At 46.3% G+C, this 15,040-nt stretch overlaps 1 protein-coding gene across 1 annotated transcript; it reads left to right on the top strand.

Annotated features, from left to right (window-relative positions):
- The first annotated feature begins 2,310 nt into the window (after positions 1-2,310).
- On the top strand, positions 2,311-9,307 carry zgc:101744 (HVA22/TB2/DP1 family protein). Its single transcript, XM_030357141.1, has 6 exons — positions 2,311-2,414; positions 2,536-2,663; positions 6,198-6,291; positions 6,718-6,856; positions 8,012-8,180; positions 8,737-9,307. Exons 2-6 carry the CDS (start codon positions 2,546-2,548, stop codon positions 8,772-8,774), a joined length of 558 nt encoding a protein of 185 aa, XP_030213001.1. The 5' UTR covers positions 2,311-2,414; positions 2,536-2,545; the 3' UTR covers positions 8,775-9,307.
- Positions 9,308-15,040: the final 5,733 nt, after the last annotated feature.

Raw genomic sequence — 15,040 nt, forward strand, 5'->3', positions numbered from 1 at the left:
TGTTACATACATATGTTACATTACGTTCTACAATATAATGCATTTTATTAAAGATTTCATTATTGCTGTGGCATTATTCATTTATTAAATTGGCAAATGTGTCATATTTAAGTTTAAAGAAATTCTAACTTTTGTAACGTTGATTAATGTTAACCTAATAAAATGCTACATTTTGGAGTTCAATCATTTTAAATATAAACATGTAATTGCTGGTTTAATTAAGATTTTTTTTAAGAAAAATGGTTCCCTTCCTCTTTGATATCACCAACTGCTGGTGAACAGGAAGCTGTCCCTTCCCTCTGTGCTCCTATGAGGCTGATGTTAACTGAGCCTGTTGTCCACTCCTCTCTCTCTCTTCCAGTGGGAGTGGTGCAGCCCACGCTGAGCGTCCTCCCTCCCTCCAGAGTGGAGCTGGAGCAGGGCAGTGCTACACTAGTGTGTGTGGCCAGTGGGGGCTTCCCCTCAGACTGGAAGCTTGGCTGGAAGGTGGGGGGCAGCAGCAGGTCTGGGGGGGTGTCAGATAGCCTGGGGGTCCTGGGGAAAGATGGCCACTACAGCTGGAGTAGCACCTTGACCCTCCCTGCAGACCAGTGGAGGAAGGCGGGCTCAGTGAGCTGTGAGGCCAGTAAGAATGGCCAGACGCAGCCTGTCACTCAAACCCTGAATCCTGACCAGTGTTCAGAGTAGAGAGGCTCCAGTATGGATGTACTGGAGAACACAGATCTCCTCTGACACGTCTGCTTCATGTCTCTATCTGAGATGGCAATGCAGCTTTTGGATGAATTCATTAATATAACACTTGTTTGATTCATTAACATATGCCCTCTGGTTTTTACCCCTTGCTTGTGTTGTCACATGTTGAACACTTAATAAAAATGCTAAAAATACAATATTTCTTGTGATATTTTCAGATCGTGTAACTTCTATTCCTGTTAATTAATCTTCCGACCAATGAGTATATCAATGTAATCTTTATTATATAAGTTTCAACACCATTTTGAAAGGAGGCTTAAAGCTATGTTGTGTATCTCTGAAAGAGCAAAGTGTTGGTTGTGCGAATGTTGTTGAAAAGTGTGTTCACTGTATCCAGTGGACCAGTGTCAGTCATTGAGCCACTGCTGCTGAAATGACCCATGTGTGTCAGACTGACTTTATGTCACTTCATATAATAGAAGTTCAGGGGGATGTCCAGGTTTCAAAATAATCCAACTTAGGAACATGAAGAAGTACGCCTCGAAAGACAATCCATATCTCTCACCAAGACACAGGAACCCTAGAATGCTGAGTGAAGGAAATAGCAACATATTGATAATGTCTGTCTATGAATTAAAGACCAAACCGACATGGCTAAAATATGTGTTTCTTTAAACGTATTCTGTGAGCAGTGAGCTGTAGCTATTCAAATGATGTCCGGATTTAGCAGATGTGCATCTGTGTCTCTTGAGTGACAGAAAGTCAGTGGAAATGTAGGGCTGAGACTTTCAGAAGAGTCTCTGGAGACTTCAGGGAAAGCAGCATGTGTGCATGTCTCCATACCAGCTCAATGGCGCCCTCTAGTGTCCAACCAACGCTATACAATAAAGACTGAGTCAAATACCAAACCAACATCGCCAAAAGATATGTTTCTTTAACATATTCTGAGAGCAGTGAACTGTAGCTATTCAAATGATGTCCAGTTTTAGCTGATGTGCACCTGTTTCTCTTGAAGACAGATAGTCACTGGAAACGTGAGCCTGAGGTTTTCAGAAGAGTCTGGAGATTCCAGTGAAAGCAGTATCTTTGCATGTCTCCATATAAGCTCAATGGTTCCTTCTTGTGTCAAACCAACGCCATAACAACAAAGAGTGATTATATTAACTATCTCTTCATGTCCAACATATAATCAATCAGCATTGGCTGTTCATAAGATCAATCATATCGATTTTAATTTTGATACAAATACGATTAAATATTAATATTTGAATGTTACATTCACAGTAGTTTTATATTTTACATTGAATGGTTGATGGCCATTCATAAAACAATAATTATGAGACTTGGTGATTTCAATAAAAAAAATCCAAAACATTGATAGATTGTTCAATCCTGTGGCAAAAATATCGACATATTCTCCTAAATATTGGCGTTGTAAGTGAAACCAACGGCTCTAATGAATTAATTTTGCTCAAGGACTTATTTCCCGATGCTTTCACCTGTTAAATGAATCAATGGTTGGCAAAATGTCATAGTTGTTTTAACATTGAATTAATTAATTAATCATCTAATTCCCATCACCTGCTCCGTGGAGCTGCGGGAACCAGGAGCGCAGTGATTGGTCGGTCGCAGCGTACCCGACTCCTCCCACTAGTAACCGCCCAGCGGGGAGTTCACAACAGCCAGCGAACGGGGCCATCCGGGAGACTTATCAAATTCAGGTATGTACCGAATCTAAAGAAATGTATTATTCGAAATCAGTCCAATCAGTGTCCCCAACCTCACGCTGTAGTTAAAGTCACATCTTATTGTTCTTCCTTTCGTTCCCACAACTTTCCTCAGAGGCCCAAACATGTTTTCCCAAGCCAAGGAGCGCTACGAGGCTTTCCTGACGGAGAAGAACCCGCTCACTGATCTGCTGACCACGCTGGAGCAGAAGACGGGCGTTCCGAAACAATACATCGCCTCAGGTAAAAGATAATACAAAATGCCTTCGGCGTCGTGACCTCTTGACACTTTAGGTCGACCAGGTTTCAAACAACCAGGATGATGTATTGTTGGGTTAGGCCTAACTAGAGGTTTGAGTCAAGCTTGCTCAGCATGTTTTCTTTATGGTGCTGCTGGATGGTTGCCTCATATTAGAGACGCGTCGTCTGACTCTGGATGACTGCTTGTGCCAACCAAGTGGTAGATACGCAGGGGTTGTTGACCACAGAAACGGTGCCTACTTGTTCCTGTTTGCAGCATAGCAGTTTCACCGCCGTACGGTTTCCTTGCCGACCACAGCTTCAACTGTGCATAAAGTTGGTAGGTGAAGTTGCAACTTCATCAAGATGGGCCCCCAGCCGTATTCTAACACGGATACAAATCCAAACACACTGGCCTGGTGCTCGTATGCAGTCTAGGGCATTCTTCACCTACTTAGCTCTCATTGAACCAATACTGCAAACTACTAATACTACTGATACATTTATCTGCTTCTAACATCCGTGCCAACAGCTGGTGCCATTGGTGTTTATTTATAACGAGTCCTGGTCCTGAAATACCCAGTGGGCTGTTGAAGATGATATTCTGGGGGTTGCTGGTGTTAACTGGCATGGACGTCTTCTAGGGTTTTGTGTCTTGAATGACATTTCTGTCATTAGGTCCATGGCCAGGGATTGGGGACGTTCCACTGAAGTGAAGACGCCATAGTTCAGATGTCCTCCAACATGCTGACACATTGTCATCAGCTCAAAGTTGAGCTACCTGGCAGGCTCTCAGTTGATATGTTTGTATTAATCCTTTACCATATACCATTCCAGTGTCCTTCCACTAATGGGCAACTGAAAAGATTGCCTGCAAAAATATTTTCAAAATATTTCAAAAAAAAAGAGTGAAGCTGCTTCCAGTTCCAATGCGGCCCGGTGCACACTGTTATTTTTATGAAACAGAAAAAGCCACTGATAAATTAGCTCTCTAATTTGGCTATGGCTAGTTCCCCAAATCACACTTTAGATTCATATCTAATGTTTGAAGGCGATTCACTCTATCCCGTAATACCGTAACCGTCTAAGCTTAGCATTGTGTTTCAACTTTCTAGGTTAAATATTGACATTGTTGGGCCCCGCAATGTCCAAAATGGTTAGCTTTTGTGATCGTCACAAGCGTGGCGATCACAAAAGCTGTGATCCGCTCTAGCCCAAGCTGTAGCGAGTGAAGTCATCACGCTCTCCCCCAATGGAAGACCAACTGAAAATATATGACTGTTGCACATTTTTCTTCTTTAAGGTTGTTATACTGCCACACCGCTGACATGACAGTTCAACAGGTAGCTCTCATGCGGTAGCTCTCATGCGCATGGAACTTATTGGCTGCTACTGTTAAAATGTGACAGGCTGCGCGCATTGGATCATAATTTTTTTTCTCCCCTCCGATATCCGATGCAGTGTATAGGGCCATTATCGGCCCGATGGCGTGTCGTCCCTAATGGTGACGTCTCTTTAAAAAGTGCTGAGTTTGAGTCCCATATTTTCCGGACTGTGTGTTGCACCTCTCAGATTCGGACGTCGAAAGTATGTCATCGTGTGAAACCGGAATTTGAAATATGCCTAAAAAGTCCAAATTCTTATCTAATAAGTATCGTCCCTGGTGTCTAATGCACTTAATTGTCGAAACTTGCAGATGGCTCAAGCAGAACATGTTTTGTAAAGAGTGACTGCGGCGCTTTGCATACCCTCTGCACTCGGCAACCTCTCCATCCTTTCCCTGTGAACCGGTTCTGCCGGTTCCTCTGTCACCTGTAGGGACACGCGGTGCACACGGATGTCCTGAGGAAAGCAGGCTTATGTTTTTGGTAATTCATAGTTATGTTAATGAGACCTAGTCAAGGCCTATTCAAACAAGCTGGGATGGCTCACATACTGTAGAGCAGTGAGGTCGGGGGGTGGCTCACATAGAGCAGAGGGGGGGGGGGGGAGCGAAGGAGATTTGCATGGATTTGCAATTATCTTTGGCACTAGCTGCACACCGCACACCTCTTTAGTGTCTTTCACTGACTACCTGGTTGCCATGTGTGTGCTCAAAGTTCATCCTGTGAGCTTTGACCGGTGATCACGTTTATGAGCAACAGTGGGAACCAATCGGCTCAAGGGAGGCTGAGGTGTGGGTTGGTAACTTGCCCGGTGACGGTGTTTATCACCTTTTTTGTTCCTGCTAGCGTGACCTCCTGCGTGCTTGACCTACATGGCTGGTGTTTGCGGAATCTTTCACAGGCACGGAGAACTCATTTGAAAAGGTGTATCACACCCGTCCGTGAAGATGTAATGGCGTGCGCCGAATCAGAAGAATGTTCCGTCCGCTTCCTGTTTTCTTTCAGTAGAACAGAATGGGATGAGTCAATATGACATTATGTTTTTTCTCAACGTAATAAGGCTAAAGCATTTCAGTCATTTATACATTTTTAAACATTTAGAACAATATTGATATTGAGTTAAGAATGCTTTTATTTCGTGCTTATGATGTATTCGTTTTTACTGTTAGTAATTAGAGGAATTGCTTGTAAAACCTTTTGCTTCCTCCTTTAAAATCTGTTCCCTTATCCTTACTTCCCCCATTAAAAAAAAAAAAGGAAGACTCCAAATCTTCTAAAAGGTTGACCACAATCCTGCTGTTGCTTCCCCTCCTCTTCTGTTCAGTTCCCAATAAGACTCCAACTGGGTCGGATGAAAACAAGGCTTCGTCTGAGGAGTGAAACGGCTTTGTGTTGCGGCTAGGGTGCTGGACTTCCAGCAAGGAGAAGCTGGGTTTTGCCTCCAATGACCCCAGTGTAGGCCTCCTAACCCAACACCTGAAGGACTGTATTAGTATCCTGATGGACTGGAACCCCGCCCCACATGCCCCCAAAACACAGACAGAATATTATAACTTTTACTGCACGATGGATATATATGTCTGTCTGTGTCTACTTATTTCAGTACCTGCACTCTTGGGGAGAGCTTGGGACACTTGACTTGAACTATTATCACACTGCACTGACGGTCGCTCTGTCTGGATGAACGAGTCTACTGCTAAAGGACCAAACATTTAAATAACACATTTTCATTCCAGAAGCTACTGTGCCTGTTTTTCAAATCAATCGTGACATAACAAATACAGGATGTGTGTTCACCTCTGCTTTCGGAGTAGGATTTGAACAGCAGTGTTTGGGTTGGTCGGGTAATCGTGCCTGTCTGCCAACGCCCATGCGACCGGGCCCTCAGCTGCCTACCTGCTTCTGTTTATTTTGCCGTCTTTTGATCAATTCATGCGCGGTTTTGTCATCAAGCCTGCCCCACGCGGCATGCCTCGCTCCCGAACTAAAGCAACCATTATGGCCTTCTCCGGCCTTTGTTTGAGAACGTGAGAGGAGGTGGTGTAACGGTATCTCGGTTTTGAGGCTGTGTTTCAGATAAAGGGTTGTATAAGTGACCTTGTCCTTTTTGTTAACGCGAGTCCTATCCCCTCCCGCCCGTTCTTCCCTTCAGGTTTCATTTGCCTGGTTGCCCTCTATCTCCTCTTCGGCTATGGGGCGTCCCTCCTCTGCAACCTCATCGGCTTTGCCTACCCTGCCTTCTACTCGTATGTATAAACGATTGGATTTGAATATTGGTCTGCAGTTTGTATCTGTGATCCAGAGAAACCTGTAGTTCTCCTCTGTAGGGAAAACACTGGGACAGAACTCTTGGGCCAAGGCAGATGTGGTCCTGGCCTGGTCCTTCGAGGGTCACTTGGTCCCTTTTTGACGGCCACTTTTTGAGGAACAGTTGGTCCTTTTGAGGGACACTTGTGTCCTTTTTGAGGGGCACCTGGCCTTCACTTAAAAACAAATGATTTAGATTTCACCTAAATAGACTAATCCTTTTTAATAAACGGTAACATAAAGTTTTTTCTCCAAATAAGGAGGTATTTGTTATTCAAACTAAGGTTTAGAAAGGTGTTGGGTCAGCATCAGTACTCAACGTTTTTAATATGTCTTCCTGTCTGACTCTACCCCCCCCCCCCCAGCATTAAGGCCATCGAGAGCAGCAAAAAGGAGGACGACACCCAGTGGCTGACGTACTGGGTGGTTTATGGGGTCTTCAGCGTCGCAGAGTCCTTCTCCGACATCTTCCTCTCCTGGTTCCCCTTCTACTACGCCGGCAAGGTACTCAGAGCGGGAAACGTAGACTCCCCCCCCTCCCCCCTTTTCTGTAGGGTGTTTTTGTTTTTGCCTAAATGTCTGCCGGCGACATAAATCCAGCTGACCTTTTGTATTCTATTCTTGTGGACACGGTCCAAACATTTATTTTAGGATTCTTCCACCATTGGCTGCTGGCCGGTCTTTATTTCTATATAACAATGCAGTGTATGTTGTTCAGTGCTTTAAGTTACTTGCAATGTGAAACATACAGTTAAACTAACATGCATTTCAGTGTATTTGATTATTATTATTATATATTTTTTTTCCTTCCTGCAAATGAGTTGGGAACGGTGACAATATAATGAGACAACCACCTTTTTTCGAGGGTTATTCTAGAAGTTGCCACTAGATGTCAGCTAGAATCTGCTAGAACTACAAAGGAAATGGTTCCAAATAATTTAAGAAATTTACTCCTTTTGATGGTTGTGAGATACGAATCATTTCGGCAGTTTTCCTCCATCACCGCCAACAAGTTTTCTTCATCACTTGACACTAGGATACAGAGGTCACTCACCGGTGAATAGCTTGCTTTTTCAAGGACAGTGCTAGGTAGCTGGAAATGTTCACCTAAGTTTCACCCCGCTATTCCCTCCACTTTGCACCGTCAACCTTTTTGAAGTAAAACCCTCAAACATCAATCAAAAGGGCTGGGTCTTCACCGACCCCCGTGAAGTGGGGGGTCGGTGAAGTGCCAGCCTGAACCCGGCATTGGGTCTTCCTGTCTGAAGGGCTCTGTGCTAGCTGGCTAATGGCTGTGGTTCCCCTCAGTGTGTCTTCCTGTCTTAAGAGCTCTGTGCTAGCATGCTAACGGTCATGGTTCTCCTCAGTGCTTCTTCCTGTTTAAAAGCTCTGCACTAGCATGCTAACGGCTGTGGTTCTCCTCAGTGCTTCTTCCTGTTTAAAAGCTCTGCACTAGCATGCTAACGGCTGTGGTTCTCCCCAGTGCGTCTTCCTGTTTAATAGCTCTGCACTAGCATGCTAACGGCTGTGGTTCTCCCCAGTGCGTCTTCCTGTTTAAAGAGCTCTGCACTAGCATGCTAACGGCTGTGGTTCTCCTCAGTGCGTCTTCCTGTTTAAAGAGCTCTGCACTAGCATGCTAACGGCTGTGGTTCTCCCCAGTGCGTCTTCCTGCTGTGGTGCATGGCACCTGTGTCATGGAACGGCTCCACCGTTCTGTACCAGCGAGCGATCCGGCCCTTTTTCCTGAAGCACCAGGCCGCCATGGACAGCGTGGTCAGCGACCTGACCGGCAAGGCCAGGAGCATCGCCAACACGGTCACCAAAGAGGGTAGGACGCATGCGCACACACACGCGTACATGTTCACGCGCAGGAGACCAATAGAGTAGGACACGGACAGGAGCAAACCCCCGGAGGAGACCAGGAGGCTAAGATATGCACGCACACAGGAGACTAAGAGGGTAGGACACGCACACAGGAGACTAAGAGGGTAGGGCACGCATGCATGCATGCAGGAGACCAAAAGGGTAGAATATGCACACACACGGGAGACTAAGAGGGTAGGATGTGCACGCAGGAGACTAAGAGGGTAAAATGCACACAAACAGGAGACTAAGAGGGTAGGACACGCACGCAGGAGACTAAGAGGGTAGGACGCACACACAGGAGACGAAGAGGGTAGGACACGCACGCAGGAGACTAAGAGGGTAAGACGCGCACACACAGGAGACGAAGAGGGTAGGACACACCTACACACAGCAGCAGGAGTGGTAGAGCAAGTTGGACCTAGTCTCCACAAGAAGTGTCAATTAGTGGCCAATTATTGACTTGGTGTGTGTTGCAACCAACTGACCATTATTTTCTGTGGGTTTCTCCTCTTCCCCAGCTGCCAACGTGGCCCTCGGCCATGAGAAGGGCCAGTGAGGTATGTCTCACGTCAAGAAGGATGAGGACCTGGTCACACGAAGCGTCACGCCTCCAGACTTCTTAACATGATGGCGTGCGTTGCCCGGGCCGACCACATGCCTGTGGTCACTGCGACGGTCCCCTGCCCCGATCTGTGTCAATCCTTGTGTTAATTTATGTTCCCTGTGGGTTTTATTTTAATAACGTTGTGTCATTTCCTCACGAGCGAGAACGTTTTCGATTAATTCATCAATTTGATCTGCAGCACAGTAACGATTGCTTGTGGAGGAGTAATAAATATTTCAAGATGCTTGGCAAGCTAATTCGGGACTGCTAGTTGGAGAATGTTGCTCTCTTGGTGTGTCAAGGCCCTATTTATGTGACTGTCGGAGCTGTTGTCCTGCATTCCAATCCTGCTTGCCCTTAATAACCAGGCTTGATTTGTCTTACTGGAAGGCGCTGAAATGTTGGTCTGTTTGCTTTTGTTTTTGTTATGTGAAGGAATACAACTGGAATGTGAAGTAATAATAAAATGTGAAGGAATAATAAAACGGTCTCTTAAGTTAATGGTCTACCTGCACATACCATCCTCGAAGCACTGCTAAAGGTTAAATGTGTAGATTTTATTTTTTATAACTTTCGACTTGTCTGCTGTGCTAGGCCCTTTCAGAGGCTCCACCCGCCCGTGAGGTGATGCGTTTGGTTCCGTAATCACGCGTGAGAGGCTCCGAATGGTCCGCGATTTTTATGTCCGTGGGCTGACTGGATTACGCGTTGGGGGAAATGGTCGACACACCAGGACCCGGTAGAGGGTTTACGTTTCCTCGGTTGAGCAGAGGGGATCTTCGATGGAAGACACGTGATCGATAATTCAACCGAATTGCATTCAGACTGGAGCTTAACGAGCGCCGCTGCGCGTAAGGGTCTCCACGTGGGCCCTCCTACGCAGGGCTGTTCCGGTGACGTCATGGACGTGTGATGGGGGCGATCAAAGGAGTGATTGTATACACACCGTGGAGATTGTAATTCGCATCCAATAAAAATAATTTAAAAATTGCGTTCATTTGGCAACATAAAAATCACTGAACAGTAGGCGCCGATTTTATGGCGTAATGAAACCAAATGAAAGGCAGATGCATCTGTACTGTATGTAGACAAACAAGCGATGCCCGGTGTATCAGTGCTACATTTAGGCGGAGGTTTAGTGCTGTTTTTCTCCAGCCATCATTGTTCCTCCGAAAGACGCCGATCTTCTCCAGCGCGTCTCGTCCTGTTTTAGCTGCAGCCCATTGCAGCACCGGGGACTTCCGACAGGGGACGACAACGCGGACCAAGTCGGTGGATGAGTCATCCGGTGAGTCGGTCACGTACAGACAAAAACCGGAGCTGAATCACAGCTATAGTAGGAGCAGGACCGTGGGACCACGGCCTCTGCTCTCACTGCGTCGCTCCTCGGCCACCAGCAGGCCGTCTGAACGAGACGACCTGGATGGACGTGTCGTATCACGTAGGACTCTTCTCGTTCTCCAGGCTGCGCGTCAGAGACCCGTCCACACGTTAGGCCTGTTCGAGGGGTCTCTAGGCGTTGTCCATGGTACTGCTGCAGTGATCAGCCGACACACACAATACGTTCGCTGTCCGCGGTGCTGATTGGATCGCTGTTGATGGAAAAAAAGAACGGTGCCAAAGCATCACTTGATCTCCGCGTTATTTCCCAGAATAAATAGCGACGCTCCTGGTTCGGGTGTTTTTATGTTTACGGTATTATATGTAATAATTTCTAACGTTTATGTTAAGGATTCTATTTATGTTGGAGACATCTACGGAGTGTCCAACCATAAGGACAGACAACATATTAGACGTGCGTTTCAATAATTCATATTTTTGACCCATAGCGATAGAAATCCAACCTGAGGTGGTCCTCCATCCCTACATTATTTATGTTCAATATGTGAACGTTTTTGTACATCTATTTGAGACCTTAAAGTTACCAGTCTTTAAGATAAAGGACGAACTGTCAATCAAATCGACCTCCGCCGTCCGGCCACGAGACCGCTACTAAAGAAAGGAAATCAAGTGTGGGTAGAATCGGACAAAGCACCTCCCACGTCCTATCTCTGGTATCAAGGGGGGAGAGAGGGAGAGGGAGAGAGGGGGAGTGAGAGAGAGAGAGAGAGAGAGAGAGGCCGAGAGGGAGGGAGGGAAAGAGGCAGAGAGAGAGAGAGGGGGGGGAGGCAGAGAGAGAGATAGAGCCAGGGAGAGAGAGAGCGAGGAGAGATCGCTGTGCTGTTGGATATTGGGCGACATGAGCTCTACATGAATCGTGTAAAATGCTTTAAGACGCTTTCGGCGTTTCTCTTTTATCCGTCTCGACCGAAGACGAGCCCAGAGCGGAACTATACTTCACATTCAGGTATGGAAATGGTCGATGAATCGACGGATATATCGCTTGAAGTTGGTGTTCTGTAGCGTGACGGTCCGTCGTCTCTCGGGTCCGACCAGCGGTCCGTGATTTACCTCCGTTTCATGTTGGCATTACGCCCGAATATTGTTGATTTAATAACCTTGACGATCAAATGGAATCTACATGCATGTAAGCTACATATTGCATCGACATAATGGCAGTCTGAGAGAGAGAGAGAGAGAGAGAGAGAGAGAGAGAGAGAGAGAGAGAGAGAGAGAGAGAGAGAGAGAGAGAGAGAGAGAGAGAGAGAGAGAGAGAGAGAGAGAGAGAGAGAGAGAGAGATGAGGATGTGGGGATTATGATTTCGCTTTGAAGAGTAAGGGGAGGAGGGGGGCGCTGCGACTGTGAAATGATGTCCCCACAGTGAGGAGGCGATCCTTCGGTATTTATGAATGAAGCGGGCAGAGCGGCTGGTTTGGAATGGCGGAGTCGACAACAAGAAGTCGCCCGCCCGTCAGGACCGTCGCTAAGGCCTTGTTGCACGTCAACATGTGACTACATTCACCCACAATGACGCTGGCGTGTGACGCAGAGCCCATGACGATTTCTGTGACAAATCTCTTGTTGGATCCGCCAACATGTCCCGCATCTGGATGTGACATGTTCGCACATCCTCCTAATCTTCCTCCTCCTCCTCTTCCCTGACTGGCGTGTTGTTTACCGTCTCGCCTAATTTCGAGACAAGTTAAATACCATCAATGCTCTTTCTGTGTGTGTGTGTTTGTGTGTGTGTGTGGGGGGGGGGGGGGGGGGGGGGGGGTGTGAGGCCAGACAGCTTGCTCTAAACAGGACAGAGGCAGATAGCCCCATCTCTTTCAGGCCATCTCCCTGTCTAGCTGCCTCTTTATAGTTCTGGACTTCTGTCAGTCTGTCAGGCCTTCTGTCAGTCTGTCTGGCCTTCTGGCAGTCTGTCTGCCTTGGACGGCCAGTGGTTTGACGTTAGGAACCCCCAGTCCCACGTTAGGAGTTTGGAGCGCTGCATGTTGTGAGAGGGGCAGCTGTCGAACCCCAGCAGACCTCAGGGAACTTGTGGCTGATGATGAGGTTGAGGCCGCAGGCGTTAGAGAGGACGACCAGGCAGCCACCGCCGCTGACTGGGCCACCACGGGGAACTTAGCCCTTAAGAGGAGGACTCTCGCATCTGGGGACGCTGGGACGCTGGGTTCAGGTCAGGCCTGGGTCACTGCTAGGCTAAGGATGCAGGACATAGTGTACTTTAAAGGACAGGCGGCACACACAAACACACACACCCACACACACTCAGGCACGTGTGGGCATCTCTATTATGGTTCAGGGCACCTGTTCCTCTTTGCTTTAGGGAAGTGCTAAAGATGATCATTAGTATTAATCGCAGTAATAGTGGTTGTGGTGGTAGTAGTAGTAGTTATAGCAGTAGTAGTGGTTGTGGTGGTAGTAGTAGTAGTAGTTATAGCAGTAGCAGTGGCTGTGGTGGTAGTAGTAGTTATAGCAGTAGTAGTGGTTGTGGTGGTAGTAGTAGTAGTAGTTATAGCAGTAGCAGTGGTTGTGGTGGTAGTAGTAGTTATAGCAGTAGTAGTGGTTGTGGTGGTGTTAGTAGTAATAGCAGTAGTTGTGGTTGTGGTGGTAGTAGTAGAAGTAGTTACAGCAGTAGTAGTGGTTATGGTGGTAGTAGTAGTAGTAGTTATAGCAGTAGTAGTGGTTGTGGTGGTGTTAGTAGTAGTAGTAATAGCAGTAGTAGTGGTTATGGTGGTAGTAGTAGAAGTAGTTATAGCAGTAGTAGTGGTTATGGTGGTAGTAGTAGAAGTAGTTATAGCAGTAGTAGTGATGGTTGCGGTCGGCAGTAGCTCCTGAGGTGGTGCGGGTTGGCTGGAAACCGGAAGGTTGCTGGTTCGATCCCCGGCTCCTCCTAGCTTAGTGTTGAGGGGTCTCTGAGCAAGACACCCCACCCTAACTGCTCTGGGCAGAGAGGTGCGGCGTCCCCTGTCTGTATAAGCTAAGGAAAGGAATCATGATGGTAACCCCGCATGACTCCTGAGGAGACTCGACTTCCTTTCCTTTCCTTAGTAGTAATATAAGTAGTCGTAGTAGTGATGCAGCAATCATCCCCTTACAAATCGGAGTTACGTTTTTCTACAATTGCAGTGCAACAACTATATCTTGTAAGGTCTTCAGGGTATTTCGATTTCGGTCAGAGGAAGACCCAAAGAGAGGGGGAATAAAAAATATTCAAATAACATGTTTGAATATTATGCCATTACTATCAAGAATAGTTTTGTACAGATTGATTGCTGCAATGTTTGAGCTGATGACGTCATGGGAACATTCCTATCGCATGAATCTTGGTTTTCCTGGGTGACATTGAGGTACCAGCGTCCATTCCAACGCTTCGATGAACCATCTATTCCCTGGACGTTATGTTTTACCTGAGGGGTGACAGAGATGTTGAAGTGCTTCCACACATCATGTGGTCCGGGATGGACGACTAGGTTCTGAGACCTATTGCCTCTGTTAAGCCCCCAGACCCTGGAGGGCACCCTCAGGTGGGCTTCCAAGACAGATCTACTCCAGCGCAGCGTTCTTAATTAACGAATTCACTCAATCGCTCAGTCTTCCATCTCAGTCCTATTTATTTATACATTAGATCATTTGGTATTAAGCCGGTTAGTTTTTTGGTTGGTAAGTCGGTTCTATCCAATACACAGTAGGTCTCAGGCTTTCACTGTGGTCATGGAGTTGGGCTTCAGAGTTGCTGACTGCACACTCAAACATAACGCTATCAACCACTTGATAGCGCGATAACGGGTCAACTCTTGTTTAATGAAAGCCTTGTTTTCTGACCCACGCCGTATCAAACAACACTGGAGACATTTCCTTCACTCTCAGTCACTTATTGGGAGTTTAACCAGGAACCTTGAGTTCCAAGTTATACAAAACGATAAATATATATATATATATATATTGATGATAAGGCTCAATTCGAACCTTATCATTGTCTTTTGCCAATCTCACCCTCTGCCACTGTAATATACTGACATCCCAGCTGAATATATAAACATAGAATACTAGCACTAAGGCATCATGTTATCCAACAAAACTGACAACAAAAAAATAGCTTTTCCAGCATTTCTATGTTAGCATGTCTAGCATTGTATGTCAGTATTTCTAGCATTGTTATGTTAGCATGTCTAGCATTGTTATGTTGGCATGTTTAGCATTTTTTTGTTAGCATCGGTAGTGTTGTACTGTTAGCATGTAGCTCAGAGGCCCAGGCTGTGGCTGAGTCCCTGTTGAGAGTGCCCAGGAGGGGGTGGTTGAGTGAGAGGAGAGCATCAAAGGGCATTCGGGTCTGCATGTAGTGTCTTAGGGAGACTTGGGGTAACTTAAATCCTGGGAATTGGGTCAATGCAGAGCAGACCCCCGGCACAGTGAAGGTTAAGCTCCATGATTAGCCGCTAAGCCAGGACTATCGTAGTAGAGCTGCAATCTTTCACAAGCGGGCAAACACACATGCACACACGCACACACACTCATTACACTGTAAGTTGTGATATGGATTGTTTACTTCTCAGCAGATAGGAGTGTTTTGTAGGATCAAGATGATGTCCCCTTGAGCAACATAAAGAGCTACTTTATGCTAACCTATATTGTGGTGTGGCAGCCTATACACAATACTGTATAAAGAATATAATAATATATAATATAATACTGTATACCTGTTTGTGTTCACAAGGAGCTAATGGGATCCTTGAGGAGCTAATGGGATCCATCCTCCATGTCTTCATGGGCCCACACACTCATACAGACACACACAAACAAGCACACACATACATACCCACATACC

The sequence above is a fragment of the Gadus morhua genome, chromosome 5 (genome assembly GCF_902167405.1).
Source record: "Gadus morhua chromosome 5, gadMor3.0, whole genome shotgun sequence".
Taxonomy (NCBI): Eukaryota; Metazoa; Chordata; class Actinopteri; order Gadiformes; family Gadidae; genus Gadus; species Gadus morhua.

Bases quoted from the DNA above. Each gene is read 5' to 3' on its own strand.
- zgc:101744 (XM_030357141.1), top strand. From the start codon at position 2,546: ATGTTTTCCCAAGCCAAGGAGCGCTACGAGGCTTTCCTGACGGAGAAG. The intron at 6,292-6,717 runs GTATGTATAAAC...CCCCCCCCCCAG, and splicing joins GCCTACCCTGCCTTCTACTC to CATTAAGGCCATCGAGAGCA. The intron at 6,857-8,011 runs GTACTCAGAGCG...GGTTCTCCCCAG, and splicing joins CCTTCTACTACGCCGGCAAG to TGCGTCTTCCTGCTGTGGTG.